At 44.9% G+C, this 14,735-nt stretch overlaps 1 protein-coding gene across 8 annotated transcripts in view; it reads left to right on the top strand.

The window, feature by feature from the left end:
- The window catches only part of LOC121309458 (rho guanine nucleotide exchange factor 12-like), a 33,067-nt gene extending 20,714 nt beyond the window's left edge, over positions 1–12,353 (top strand). For 4 of the 8 annotated variants that reach the window (XM_041242397.1, XM_041242396.1, XM_041242395.1 and 1 more), the window contains 16 exons: positions 135–220; positions 619–726; positions 892–909; positions 1,298–1,412; positions 1,873–1,973; positions 2,429–2,506; positions 2,933–3,008; positions 3,543–3,710; positions 4,189–4,276; positions 4,361–4,453; positions 4,735–4,832; positions 5,372–5,614; positions 6,358–6,687; positions 7,049–7,302; positions 9,028–9,100; positions 9,628–12,353. In XM_041242397.1, the coding sequence (XP_041098331.1) occupies positions 135–220; positions 619–726; positions 892–909; positions 1,298–1,412; positions 1,873–1,973; positions 2,429–2,506; positions 2,933–3,008; positions 3,543–3,710; positions 4,189–4,276; positions 4,361–4,453; positions 4,735–4,832; positions 5,372–5,614; positions 6,358–6,687; positions 7,049–7,302; positions 9,028–9,100; positions 9,628–9,638 (1,940 nt within the window). In that variant the 3' untranslated portion in view covers positions 9,639–12,353. Of the gene's footprint in view, positions 1–134; positions 221–618; positions 745–891; positions 910–1,297; positions 1,413–1,872; positions 1,974–2,428; positions 2,507–2,932; positions 3,009–3,542; positions 3,711–4,188; positions 4,277–4,360; positions 4,454–4,734; positions 4,833–5,371; positions 5,615–6,357; positions 6,688–7,048; positions 7,303–9,027; positions 9,101–9,627 lie in introns of all 8 variants that reach the window. The other 4 variants (XM_041242398.1, XM_041242399.1, XM_041242391.1 and 1 more) reach the window with 2 other exon arrangements.
- The last annotated feature ends 2,382 nt before the right edge of the window (positions 12,354–14,735 follow it).

Here is a 14,735-nt window from a genome sequence, read left to right as displayed (position 1 = left end):
TTTATGAACCCTGGACCCTCTCTCTAACGTTGAATCCAGTGCGCTGTCAGTGCAGTGTCCCACAGCGAGCTGCTTGTGGGTTGGGTTGGGGCTGGAGATGCTTAACGCTCATGCGCTGTGCTTGTTGTGTTCAGCTTCTATAATCGAGCAGGTGGCGACAATCCGAAAAAAGAACGAAACCTCAGTGATCGACCAGATAGGAGACGACCTGCTGTCATGGGTGAGGAAAACCAATGTGTTATTAATTCTGTGTAGCTGTCATTTTCTTTATCACTGCTGTTACCGTCCCACGAAAAGGTTACACTTCCTACTAACTAACTGAATGAAAGTGAACGATTACACAGAAAACAGAATGATCTCAATGGGAGAAATATGTGGATCATACTTTTGTGTTCGGTAAGCATGCTCCCAGTATTTGAAAGGGCTGGTGAGAGATACTGAAACACACTTTGTAATAATCTTAAGTGCTAATGAAGAACACAGACACGGTGACACACACACACACACACACACACACACACACACACAGGGCTGTGAACTGGACCGAGCCCTGGGCTCTAGACTGGTTGCCCTGGCAGCGTGCATGTTGACCTGGATGTGTCGGGATTGCTTTTCCAGTTCAGTGGCAGCGAGGAGGAGAAGATCAAGCGAGCGGCCGGCACCTTCTGCAGCAACCAGCCCTTCGCCCTGGAGCTCATCAAGACACGGCAAAAGAAGGACAACCGATTCCTCACCTTCATACAGGTGTGAGAGAGAGCTGGGGGTACACAGAGCGAGGGAGTTCCTCACCTTCATACAGGTGTGAGAGAGAGCTGGGGGTACACAGAGCGAGGGAGTTCCTCACCTTCATACAGGTGTGAGAGAGAGCTGGGGGTACACAGAGCGAGGGAGTTCCTCACCTTCATACAGATGTGAGAGAGAGCTGGGGGTACACAGAGCGAGGGAGTTCCTCAACTCATCAAACCGGGGTGGTTAAACTATGAGAGAGAGAGAGAGAGAGAGAGAAACTTTGAATTGTCAAGCTGTCAGGAGGCTCTGTTGTGGTGAGATCAATTTGGGAGTTGGTAGTAAATTCACCAGAACCTCGGAGATGATCCTGCCTTTCAGCCCAGTTACATCTGAGGATGTGGGGAGGAGTTGGCAGGTCTTGTAGTAAGCGTGTAGCAGATCCTCTGTGCAAACCCCCTTAATCAGAGCTGAGTTACATTTAGTCATCGTTTGCATGGCATTCGCAGTTGTGATGGCTGTACCTCGCTGTGCTTGTGTAACCACCCCCTCCCCTCTCGTCACTGTGTAGGAGGCGGAGAGCAATCCTCTGTGCCGCCGGCTCCAGCTGAAGGACATCATCCCCACGGAGATGCAGAGACTGACCAAGTACCCACTGCTGCTGGAGAACATCGCCAAGTACACAGGTACAGAGCACACTGCATCTATAAAACACACGCAGCCGTAGGGCTCAGTACACAGCACTCACCTGAGCACAACACACGCTCGCCTGAGCACAATACACAGTGATCTGGGGCAAGATCCGCAGTCTGGAATGGTCACTAAAAATACTGACCCAATGCCCACTGCTGCAGGTACAGAGCACACTGCTTTAAGAAAGTGCTAGACTGTTAATGAACCAAAAACACCCCGAAACTGCGCCCTTCAAATGAAACCATTCCGTCCAGTCTGACTGAAAGGGTAAAGGTTTGCACAGGTACAAACTCTAACGTCTCTCTGTAAAGAAGAGCTGATATTTTACTGTACCTGAAGCCATCTCTGGACATATTCCAGCAGCCTCTAAAGAAAGCTGGTCTGGATTGGGTGTGCTGACGAGGGGATTGATTGATTGATTGATTGATTGATTGATTGGTGGTGGTGTTGCAGACGACATCGAGGAGAAGGAGAAGGTGAAGCGGGCGGGGGAGTGCTGCCGGCAGATCCTCAACTACGTAAACCAGGCTGTCAAGGAGTCTGAGAACAAGCAGGTAACAGTGCAGTGAATCTTTAACACGCCAGCAGTGCTCAGACAGCACCTTTGTATCCAAATCAGGGATGGAAATAAGACTCCTATTGCATAGCAGTTCCACCCATTCCAGGTTTTACTGCGAGCTTGATTAACCACAGTGTGTAGGTAACAAGCTCTGGTGTCTTATTAAACTCCTAGCAAAACCAGGAATGGATCAAACTGCTATGCAATGGGAGTCTTATTTCTCTCCCTGAACACAATGTCAACAAGAGAGCAAACGTAACGTGAGAAGATGCATTCAGTCAATCAACGATGGTACTAAATGCAATCGTTTCACTGATTAAATACTGTGAATGCTAAAAGCTTTCCAGAAATAGAAATGGATCTGCAGCAGCCTAACTGGAAGCTGTGGGTGATGGCGAGTCCTGGTGTTTGTTCTGTTGCTCATGTCGCTCTGTGGCGTTCCTGTTGCAGAGACTGGAAGACTACCAGCGGAGACTGGACCTCTCATCACTCAAGCAGAGCGAGTACCCCATGATCGAGGAATTCCGGGTAAGCGAGTCGGAGCAGAGAGGATTGGAACAGTTAAAGTAGCACAAAAGAGATCTCCTCCTCCACGGTGCTGTAGTGGTAAACAAAGAAGTGGGTAAACTGTCCTTCTGGGGGTTCCAGGCACTGACGTTGTGCAGAGGTGCTCTTAGTAGATTACGCAAGGTTGTGAAGAATTGTGGGTTAAGAGATTCTGCCAGTCAATAACTGCATCCGAGTCGCTTTATATAATAAAGTGGAATATGCCTGCCTCGGCTTTAACCCTTGGTGTAGCCAGGATTTGCTTATCACAGGAGAGTAGGAGCCAGTAAACGCTGTATTCCTTAATTGAGAAGTGGGTGCTTCCATCTAGTGAGAGCCGTGTTTAGGCGGTCAATCCCAAGTCCTTGGTCTGTCCCTTGAATGATTATGCTGCCCTGTTTTCATTAGAATCTGGACCTGACCAAGAGGAAAATGATCCACGAGGGGCCTCTGACCTGGAAGGTGAATAAAGACAAGACAATCGGTAAGAAGTCTGACTTCCCCAGACGTCGCAGTACCGAACACCCTCCAGTCCCAGTGTGCTGGTTACATTGAGGCGCCGCTCTGGGTTCAAACACCTACCACATGGACTCAGCATCGTGTGTTAGCCCTGGTGTAGACTGCAGCTTGTTCCCACCAATCAGTTCCCTCCGTTGCAGTATGATATCTCACGAAACACTGCAGGTTCTGATTTCTGTAGTGCAGTGTATGAAATGCAAGTAGCATTCCACGGCAGCTGTGGAGACTACCTCAGAAGAGAGCAAAGTAAAACTTGAGAATGTCCAGATGTATCAGAGTGTCTGAGAAGAAAGATAACAGAACAAGTTTTACAGTATTTTTCTAGAAGTAATGGTGTATGTTTTTAAGCGCAGTGAACTCTGAGGTAAACGCACCAGAATTCAGTATGTTTCCCTCCTCGAATGCTGCTCTTAAACAGATTCTCTGAATTGATTCTCCCTGTGTTTCAGAGCTGTTCTCGATGCTCAGTTGTCTGTCTTGTGTCTCTCTCGTGTTTCAGAACTGTACACGCTGCTGCTGGAGGACATCCTGGTTCTGCTACAGAAGCAGGATGACCGTCTGATACTCAAGTGCCACAGCAAGAACCTGGCCGGCACTGCGGAGACCAAGCACATCTTCAGCCCAGTCATCAAGCTCAACTCAGTGCTGGTGCGGCAGGTCGCCACAGGTACACAATCACCCTTACGTTGAGCACAGCTTTACCTTGCTTTCCCCTGGTTATCCTCGGCATTCACCATAGTTTTGCCAGGTTTATTATTATACCATATTTGTCACGATGCTTACCTACGCTTGACCATGCTTTCACCGTTGTGCTTTTATTACACTTTGCTGTGCTTTCACTCGGGTGATCTTTTATAAAGGTGGCCCCAGTGCGTCTTGGTTATTTCGCATTTTCAAATTCAAGGCATGGAAGAGTAATTGCCTGTTTTGTGGTGGGAAGCATAATGTTTAGGTGTCTTTAGCAAGAGCTCTGTCAATATTAAGCACCTACAGAAAGATACATTTAAGATACCTGATCTATCAATACTTGTCCGGTTCCTAGTAGCTGGTTGATCTCAACTCTTGTTAAAGTCCACGACGTGGCTTGGCAAACCGTCCCATGCTGCCCTTCCTTATCAGTGGTTTGTGTGTATGTCTTTCAACAGACAACAAGGCCTTCTTCGTGATCTCCATGTCTGATAACGGGGCTCATATCTACGAGCTAGTGGCTCAGACCGTGTCGGAGCAGAAAACGTGAGTATCCCGCTCGAGGGCTTTAGTCTGCTGCAAGGTGGTCCGCCTCATTGCCTCGTCTGACTTTCCCCCTTCCTCCTGCAGGTGGCAGTATGTGATCACGCAGAGGGCTGGCTCCATCAAAACCAAACCGCTCAGTGTGATTGCCTTACCTCAGCCAGCTTCACCCATCAATGAGTGAGTGCACCTGAATGGCTCTGTGTGTTTCCGCAGCTGGATTTGCAGTGCAGGCGCACCACTGAAATTCCCTTTGCAAAGTGCCTTCATAACTCGGATTGTCACACTGCACAGAAGCCGTTCCGAAAGTGTTTAGACTAGGGCTTCGAGCTTTATGTAATTGATGGAAAGTAAAGCCTGTCTCAAGCCGTGGAAGTTGATTTCCATCCCTGCGCACAGGCTCTTGCCCTGTTTTGTGTTGGAATTTGAATGGTGTTTTGATTTGATGGTGTGTGTTGCAGTGGGGACCGCGAGGAAGAGGAGGAGATCAGCACCACCGGGCACCAGAAACTGAGCAAAGAGTCCGAGCGCATCTCCACAGGCAGCATCCAGTCCCCAGGTACAGTGCAGCCCTGGACACTCGCCTCTGACCTCCCTTCAATCCACCTGCTCATCTGGGACTCTGTCTGTGCTGGGGATCAAGAGACATGTTTCATTTCCAATGTGTGCATATCAGCCGTATTCAAAACCAACAGTGAATTGTACAAATCATTATCACCACAGTTCTGTTAGTTGCCATGTTCTGTTAGTTGCCATGTCCCACAACTTTATATTATGCAGAACCCTTCTCAAAGGCAGGGCTGGCTGCAGTGTAGGAGCTGCAGAACCCTTCTCAAAGGCAGGGCTGGCTGGCAGTGTAGGAGCTGCAGAACCCTTCTCAAAGACAGGGCTGGCTGGCAGTGTAGGAGCTGCAGAACCCTTCTCAAAGGCAGGGCTGGCTGGCAGCGTAGGACCGTCTTGGTTTGCCCTCCTGTATCTCTTGATGCTTTTGTTAGTATTCATGGTGTGCGTCTCGTGAGCCTCTACAGTGTTCACTGATTGCCCAGCCCTTGTGTTTGTTTGCTCAGTGGCTCACGTGGTTTTGTTTCTGCGCTCCAGAGAAAGATGTGGACGTCACGTCTCCAGTGGTTCTGCAGACGACCCTGTCGAGTCCTGCCCCCTTTGAGGTGCTCAAGCCTGGGGAGGGGGTGGAGGGGGCCAGCTTCCCGGAGTCCGTGCTGGACGAGCGACCCCCCTTCATGCAGCAGCGCTCCCGCCAGGCCATCGCCATGGACGACGAGGAACTGGCGGCCTTCGACTTCCCTCCCTCCCCGTACAGGGCAGAAGAAGCCTTGAAGAACTGTGAGTGAAGCCATTACAACTGTCATTCGGAAAAAGTGCAGTTAGTGTCACTGTAGCTGAGCCTTGGCGCACCTGTGGAATTGTAATTATACAATGTTATATCGCTTCCAGTTCAGTTACGCATTTATTTGTCATTCGGTCATTATTCTTGTATTTTCATCCGCTTTTGTTTGAAGAAAAGTAGTTCTCTAGTATGTTTGTGTATGTGTACCTGTGATTTATTTCTTGGTTACTTAGACTTGAGTAAACATGTTAATCTGGGTAGTTTATTATGTTAGATTTTTAGTGTAATTGTAAATATAATTGTAATTACTGCAGCATAACTGTAATTGAAGACAATAGCATTGTGTTTGTAATTACAATTCCAGCAAACAATTCTGCTGTAGCTGTAATTAGAATTTTAATTGGCTCCAGGTCTGGAGTGAAGACTCATCTTTAGTTTTTTTAGCGACTTATGCTTCCATTTATCTGAGATTCAGTGCTGTAAGAACGCTTGGGATGACCTTAGCCTCAACCGGAAACGAAAAGTCAGACAGCATCCTTTTTCACCACTGTTCTTGTGCGCTGTGTACAGAATGACGGGACTAGGGGCCATTTTAAATTGGCAAAGAGAAGCTGAATTCAAGGGGCTTGATAATTGGTTTGTGTATTGAAGCCGGAGAGTGGAGAGTCTCAAAGTAATTCTGTACTGGTTTACGCTCCAGGGCTGCTGCATTAACCTCTGTCCTCTTTCTGGTTCTCAGTGATGGCGCTGAAGCAGCTGCTGTTCAGTCACTTGTTACTGGAGGAGGAAGGCAGCGAGGAGGCTCACTTCCGACGCTGCTCTTCCACGGAGAGCAGCAGGGCTGTGTCTCAGCGAGGCTCCTTCGACAGCAGCAGCGTGGCCAGAGCCCACGAGCTGAGGCCAGACCGGGCTTCCACTGCCAGCGAGCCAGCCAGCCCGCGGAGCCCGGAGAACGGCCCGGAGAGGGAGGCGGCACTGGTGAACAGTGATGGGGTCAAAGTGAGAGGAGAGGAGGCAGCGCCGGGGGAGCAGATGGCAGAGCAGTTCATCGAGAGCGCTGAGGGATATGGTGAGGACAGAGGCCGGGGGTGGGGGAAGGGGGGCATATTACTGTAATAAACTCTGAAATCAACTGGTGCAGCTTTTTGCTGCTGTTCTCCTCGTTTGTGGAACTCTTCCGGTCGACATCAGGCAGGTTGAGACATAACATGCTTTTATACAATAGGTTGTAGCTGGGGTGTATTAAATATATTAGCTCTCTTCTGTTGTTTTTGTCTTTGTACAGCGCTCTGAGATGCCATGGTGTGAAGTGCGCTATATAAAAATACATGTATTGCATTGCATTGTATAAATACACAATGTACCCTGATGCAGAGGTGACTGTTGAGCAGCAGTACCTAACCTCCTGTACCCCTGTGTGTGTGTCTCAGCAGGAAGCTACCTGATCCTGGAGGGGTGTGGGGCTGTGGGTGAGAGCAGCACAGACGAGGATTTCCTTGGGGTCGCCGGGGAGCTGAGCCGGCGCCGAGGATCAGCGGAGGATTCTGCGATTGACCTCAAGAAGCTCCTCTCTTCCTCCTCTTCCTCCTCCTCGCGACGGGTCTCCTCCATCACCACCCCCGAGCTCAGCCGGCAGGTCATGGCACACATGGGGCTGCTCCAAGCCAACCTGCACCACCTCAAGGTACTAGCACTGGGACCTCCCTTATTGAATACATTGTCATTGTGATCTCCCTTATTGAATACATTATCATTGTGATCTCCCTTATTGAATACATTATCATTGTGATCTCCCTTACTGAATACATTAGCACTGCGATCTCCCTTATTCAATACAGCCACTAGCACTGTGATCTCCCATATTCAGTACAGCCATTAGCACTGTGATCTCCCTTATTCAATACAGCCATTAGCACCCTGATCTTCCTTATTCAGTACAGCCATTAGCACTGTGATCTCCCTTATTCAGTACAGCCATTAGCACTGTGATCTCCCTTATTCAGTACAGCCATTAGCACTGTGATCTCCCTTATTCAATACAGCCATTAGCACTGTGATCTCCCTTATTCAATACAGCCATTAGCACCCTGATCTCCCTTATTCAGTACAGCCATTAGCACTGTGATCTCCCTTATTCAATACAGCCATTAGCACTGTGATCTCCCTTATTCAATACAGCCATTAGCACCCTGATCTCCCTTATTCAGTACAGCCATTAGCACTGTGATCTCCCTTATTCAATACAGCCATTAGCACCCTGATCTTCCTTATTCAGTACAGCCATTAGCACTGTGATCTCCCTTATTCAATACAGCCATTAGCACTGTGATCTCCCTTATTCAGTACAGCCATTAGCACTGTGATCTCCCTTATTGAATACATTATCATTGTGATAAGTGTTTGACAGAAAAAAAAATTACAAAATTAAATCAAATTTCTTACTAAATTAAGCCCTGTATACACATAAATGTATAAAAACAGTGAAGCAATATGCAATAATAATAGCATTGGTGGTTGAATAGCATTGATTGCATTATTCCAGAAATGTTATGCAGTCTAATTATTCAAACATTGCTAGAATCCAAATCGCTAATTTATCCTACTTACTGTATAGAAGAGACAAGAACTAGTAATGTTCACATCAAACTGACTTTATTCAAAGTACAGAATCACGGCAATTCAAAGAACCAATATTCCGTTTAAAATAATAATGATAATAATAATAATTTACTAATAGCAATGGTTTGCGCTTATCTGACTGACAGCAGTAAAGTAAAGACCAAAAAATCTCAGAATAGCAAAAAAAACACAAGTGTTCTGTAATTTGGCTCAACAAGAGACAAAGTTGAATCAGGTATCCTCCACAATTGAAATTGGTTGCGTGCCGTTAGCGATCGTCTCAGTAATCAGCCGTGTTGTTTTCAGCCCGAATTTGATTGCATTTCCTAACATTTGGCTTGCATGACTGGGGCCCCACCTCCTCCACGCTAGATCCAGCTTCAGGAAAAACAGACAAGTCACGTGAACAAAAGCACGCTGGGCATGGAGGTGAATATCCAGTGACAGTGATGCCACATGACAAACGTAGGGAGTAATAATAATAAAAAAAATATATTAAAAGAGAGTATCCGTTAATTTGCATCCGTTTCTTAATATTTGACAAAGTCTAAACGATAAAGCAAAATTGAAACGTTTGACACTTTACTAATGTTTAAACTCTGAATGATTTGAGTTTAAAAGCGCTCTGTTTCTCCTCTTATTTTGTTTGCTGTGGGGTGTGGAGACGATTGTGTGTGGTTTTTTTTTGCTCATCAGCACACACTCGTTCTGATCTTGTGACGATAGACACTCCTGCCTCTGCCACGCCCCTCACTGTTTTGTAGCCTCACTGCAATGCTTTCTTTCCTAGGAGGTCGAGACCAGGTATAATATATTATGCCAAAGGCTGGCTGGATCAGCTTCTGACACAGAGGAGAACAAAGGTAATGTGTTATTTAAACTGTACACGAAACCTCACAATAAAGCACTAATACTGAGAGGAGAGATATGAAGGATGAGAGAGGCCAGTCCACTTCGAAACCTGGAAGAGAATTAAGAAGGAGTGTGCTTGGATATTTTTTTGGTTTGGTTTTTGCCAAATAATGGTAAATCATTTGCCATTACAGAAAGAACAAATCTTCAAATGTACCCAGTTATATTATTGGTGTTATGAAACTCGTAAGAGTGTAATTCTAGCTTTCCAAAGAGCAGAAAGGTTTTCCGTTAAGTGAGGGAACTTTTGGAGGAACGCTTTTCCTCAAAACAAGGGCTTGCTTATCGCCTATCTCGAAACCCATCAACCAGTCTGGAGCAACCTTCTTTTTATATTGTGCTTTTAAAAGCACTGTAACCCAGTACGTACTGGTCTGATTCCTGTGTGTGTGTGTGTTAGTTACCATTGCTTGGTTCTGAACTGTGTGCAAAGTGTTTGCAGATAGAGGGATTAACTTGGTGTTTTTGTTATTTTCAGAAAAGAGTTAGTGCTGGCAACACCCCCCCTCCCCCCTCTCCACCCCCCACCCTTTGTCCTGCCCGAAGAGATGATGACGGGAATCAGTGAGGGGTACGTCTGCGGCCCTTGATACACCCCAGGGTGACCCCGGCACGGCCTGCCGCCATCGAGGTGAGGGCCCGCCCCATCCCTCCCCTCTGGAGTGGGGGGCAGGCAGGCAGGAGGAGCCCCCGAGCCCCCCCTTCACCTCCGTCTGCACTAGCCAATTGGGGAAAGACTGTTCAACCAAACAGCTGCTGATCATTCCCTGCGTGTCTTTGCCTTGCTCCAGCACACCGCTGTTTTTAAAATCATTCTTCTGGTTTATCAGTGAGCGAAATGAAGGAGGACAAAGGAATACCAAATGTACAGAGCTTTTTTTGGGTGTAGGAAATATTAAAAAAAACAAATTGTATTTAGCATATCTTTTTTTTCTTCAAGATAACAACAAAATCAAGATGTATTTATTTGACTTTTTTTCCCTGTTTTTGTTTTAAAAGCACATTTTAACTTTTGTTTCGGTGATGATGATGACAATGCGTTTACCAGTTTTAGGACAGTTTGTATTGAACTCCCTATTTAGAATGAACTTGCATGCTATTGGTCCTCCCAAACTCAAGGGGGCTGCCCTCTTTTTTGCCATGCACTAAACAAAGGTCTAGCCCAAGGCACTAAACTCCGCTGCTGTGTAAAGAAAAGCAGTGCACCATGCCCAGGAGTTGAAAGCAAAGCCCCCCAATTTGAGACGGTAAAACACTCAGGCGCCCCTGTTTACTCTGTAGAGGGAGGGAGTCATAAATAATATGCCTTGAATAATAGAGACCCGTGTCCCTCAACTAGAGCAGACTGAACTGCAGTAGATAAATCCACACTAGCCAATCCTATTGAAATGCCTACAATGCGTTGAGTTGAAAGCATGGGGGACTGCAAAGTAAATCCGTTTTTGATGACCTGTGGCTTCAACTCCCCTGTGCTGCTTCTGTAGTGGTATGATCCGTGCAGCAGAGGGGGACAGCAGTCCTGATTGATTTTCAAGGGCATGCTTGATCTCCAAGGTCATCCTGGGGAGGGAAAAAAAAAGTTCTATTCCAAAAACCACAGTGTCCCTCAAGGCTTCCCGTTCCCCATTAAACACGGTAGCAGTCTGTGGCGCTTCTCTTGTTGTTAAATGAGAAGAATTCAGTTTGTAACTAAAACCTTTGCACTACAAGCACAGCACGAAAGCAGTTGTAACACTGTGGACTGTTTCAGTCCAGAGGAACCAGGCTTGCGCTCCTTTTTCCCTCCTGCTGGGCATAACGCAGGCAACTTGTGGTTCTCCAGAGCAAAGCTAACAGAGTTTTCAGTTCCGATCAGTCTAGCAAGCAGAACGTTGCTTTGTTTGTGATAGAGTGGGTTCCCTCGAGCATGGGTGCACTTGGTTTATTGTAGCAGACCGACTACTATTTATAACGGGAAGAATGTTTTCCAAGTTTGTGGTTTTTTTTTTTTTTTTTTTTATGTAACCCGAGCCGATTTTTAAATATTTTGTTTTGGCGCAACTCATTGTCAGAATGAAATGTTTGAACTTCTTCTCCAAATGGTGGTCTGTTTTATATATATATATATATATATATATATATATATATATATATATATATATATATATATATATATATATATATATATAGACAGCATTTAATTTTATTTTGCTAAGTTGTTTACAGTGTGATCTCTTGGGAATTGGCTCGCGTTTTTTTTTTTTTTATTTTACAAATGTGTTTACAGTGTTACTCTAGTCTCTTGATACCATGTACTGTACACCTGCCGTTATCACCCAAGTACCCAGCCCTTGTAATTACAGAAACTACTGTCTCCAGACTGTACCCTAACTGTGGAATGTGGAGTGTGCTATTGCGAAATAACCCTATTTAAAAAAAAAAAAAAAAAAAACCCAACAGTTTTTGGAAGTTGCTGTAGAGATTTCTTGGGACTGGCTAGCATGGGCGTGGTTGGATAGAGGGCGGGCTGCAGACCGCACAGTATGAGCCCTGCATCTAGCAATCGGAATATCCCTGCTTTGGAAGTTGCATTTAATCTAGAAGGCACACTGCAGGATGAAGATGAACCACATTCAAAGCTCTTCTCTCCCAGCTCTGGACTATTTGTGTTTTTTTTTTTTTTTTTTAAAGACGCAAAACTGAATAATTGTTGCAGATTATGGACGTCACGTACTAAGAGATTTCTAGGGAAAAGAAAAAACGGATGGATTTTTCTTTTAAGTGTAAAAATTGTATATTTATTTGACCAATATCATTGCATCTCAAAACCTATTCCTAACAATTCTTTTGTTCTCCTTTCTACACCATACAATCATTTACTCTTTTAACAGAGATTACTAAAAAAAAAAAAATAAAAATAAAAAAAACTATTTCTTAAACTATTAATGTAATCTGTATTTTTACTGATCCTGTCTAGACGTTTGAGGCATTATTATTATTATTATTATTATTATTATTATTATTATTATTATTATTATTCTTTCTTTGGTTCTTTGTTTAAGATGTGTAAAATAGCTCTTTTAGTTGAGAGATTATATGTAATTTGAGCAAAACAATATATTGTTCAAGAAAAAAAAAGCAAGTTGATGAATTGTGTATTTTTTGGGGGATTCAGGGCTTAAAAAAAGTGTTTTAAATATCATTAAATAAGCTTGGTGGAACAGGTGCCTGGATTGAATCTAGTTCGTTATTTTGTGTAGACTGATGCGCTCATCATCAAAGGAGCCCTAGCCAGCATTTACATATTGGCTTACCTTCTAATTAACAGAAGCAACGCTGTCGCTGATCCCGCTGTCTGCGCTGCGGCTTTTCTGTGTGTTTTTACTGTCAGGCTTTTTACACTTTATTTGTGTGTGTAGATTTTTTAATTTGAAACACAGTGGCTTTGCCTGGAAAGCAAGCAGCAGGAACATGTCCAGAACAGGCATGCACTTGGATGTGTCTTAGCAGTCTGGGGGTTATGCTTGCTGTCTCCTGTAGGTGGTGTACTGCGAACAGGTTTGACTTTTTCATATTCACCATTTCAAAATGCATTTTATCGGAGGAGATACAGAAAGGGTAGATTCTTACTCGCTATCGTTTCCTTTCATTTTTAGTTAATATTTAATAATTCTGAATGCTTGCGAGTTGTTCCGTTTTTTTTTTTTTTGTATCGTTTTTCTCTTGCTCTGTATAAATGATCCTAAGAATTCATGTGATTTCCAATCTCAGTAAAGAACTGATGATTCGGAACAATTGCTATCCTCACAAAACGGCGAAGGAGAGGTTAGAGCCTCATCTCATCGACCAGTCGGAATCCGGTAGTGCGTCAGAAAGAAATGGAAAAGCAATACACCGCACATTGGAAAAGCACATCTCAAATTTAATTTAAACAGGAGCTTTCTTGGCAGTTAAGGTTCGTGTAAATCCAATCTTGTGAAATCATTTCCAGCATTGCTGGAGTACGTGCTGGCTCTGCTCAGGAGCGCAGCATGTTAGACTTAATAAATACATTTCACTTAACGCAAGGTTATAGCTTAACCTTTTACTGTAATAACAGCAGTGGTAATGGCACCTGTTTCCCCTGTTCTGGATTGGATAAGCTGGGCTGCCCCTCTGTGTCCTGCAGGACTGGCAGTTATAATACACTGTATCTTATATTGGCATCACACTGACCCATCTCCACTATTTTAATTTCAATCCAGTTTTATCTCTGCGCTGTCCACTGTCGATTTAAAAGTTCGACCCTGCAAAGGACTGAAGGACTTAAGAATTTAATAAAAACAGCAGCCTGTCCTCTACCTGAGATATATTCTTCTATTGGTACATTAGAACATCTACCAATCCCTGCAGTGGAGTCGCCAGTCCAGATGAAGCCATGTAATCCGCTGGGTTCATGGCCAGGTTTAGTGGAATGCAGGGTAGTCAGTGGAATCTATAATGTCTCATAACCAAACTTGTGTTGATCAACTGAAAGCCTAAATGCAGCTCCGTCCTCTGTCCCTGGACTAGCTAGCAGCCTTCCAGGAGGAAACATCTTCTAACACAGGAGGCAGACCCGAGCAAGTGAATAGAGCTTTAAATCACTGGGATGTATCTGACCAGCAATGGACCAGGATCCAGCACCCTCAGCAGATGATGCTTCTACTGTTTCTATACACTGCTGTTAATAAGGTGATCAATGATGTATTGAACCACTGAGATAGACCCTATCACATGGTGCATGTGTAATATGAGATTTGCAATGACAGATCACCATTTCCATGTCATTGCATTGAAAATCCTTTCTCTCTATAACACCCCCTTGGCATAATGTAACACATCTATTTCAGATCACTTAATAATCCTGTCCAAAGGTTCGTGAGTGAAGGTGAAGGAATATGACACCCGTGATTAAACTCCTAATCGAATTGCTTAATGCACATGGACCTGTATTCTGCTTGTGCCGGGCGTGTGTGTTTAAATGAATTGCATTACAGTTAGTTATTGTTTCTGTTAACGCTCATTAATGTTCTGGAAATTAACTGGGGATTAACGTTCCAGCCGGAGAGATCCCGAGGTTGGCTCACAGGACAGCGGTCTGGAAATAAATGGCTGTTTTCAGGCTGTTCCAGTGTTCGTCCTCTCCTCCCTCTTCAAACAGGTCTCGATGAGAATGAATCTTGGGCTGAATCTAGACCAAGGAGGTGTGCCATGGGCCTTTAATGAACCTCACAGCACAGCACAGCATGAAGCGAGGCAGTTCTTAGACCTGCAGTGCTGTCGACAGCAGTCACAACTGAACGCATGTCTTTGAAATGGCTTGAAGGTACGTGATTAGCCTGCTCTGTTATTAGCTTCAATGGAAGCCCCTACATGAGACGAGGGTGGTCCTAATGAGTAATTAGCAATAACATAGGGATTCATCACATTGAGCACTAGAAACCACGTCCAGCATACAGACAGAGAACAAAAGCTGTTTATTGTATGCAGTTACATAGACTGCACATGCATCAGCAATCAAGTCCAGAGAAAGATATCGATCAATGTCCTTTTCTCTGGGAGAGCGGAGGCACACGAGAGGACGCT

The sequence above is a fragment of the Polyodon spathula genome, unplaced genomic scaffold (assembly GCF_017654505.1).
Source record: "Polyodon spathula isolate WHYD16114869_AA unplaced genomic scaffold, ASM1765450v1 scaffolds_1282, whole genome shotgun sequence".
Classification (NCBI taxonomy): Eukaryota; Metazoa; Chordata; class Actinopteri; order Acipenseriformes; family Polyodontidae; genus Polyodon; species Polyodon spathula.
Note: the sequence above shows the minus strand (reverse complement) of the source record. Positions and strands in the feature narration are given on the sequence as shown.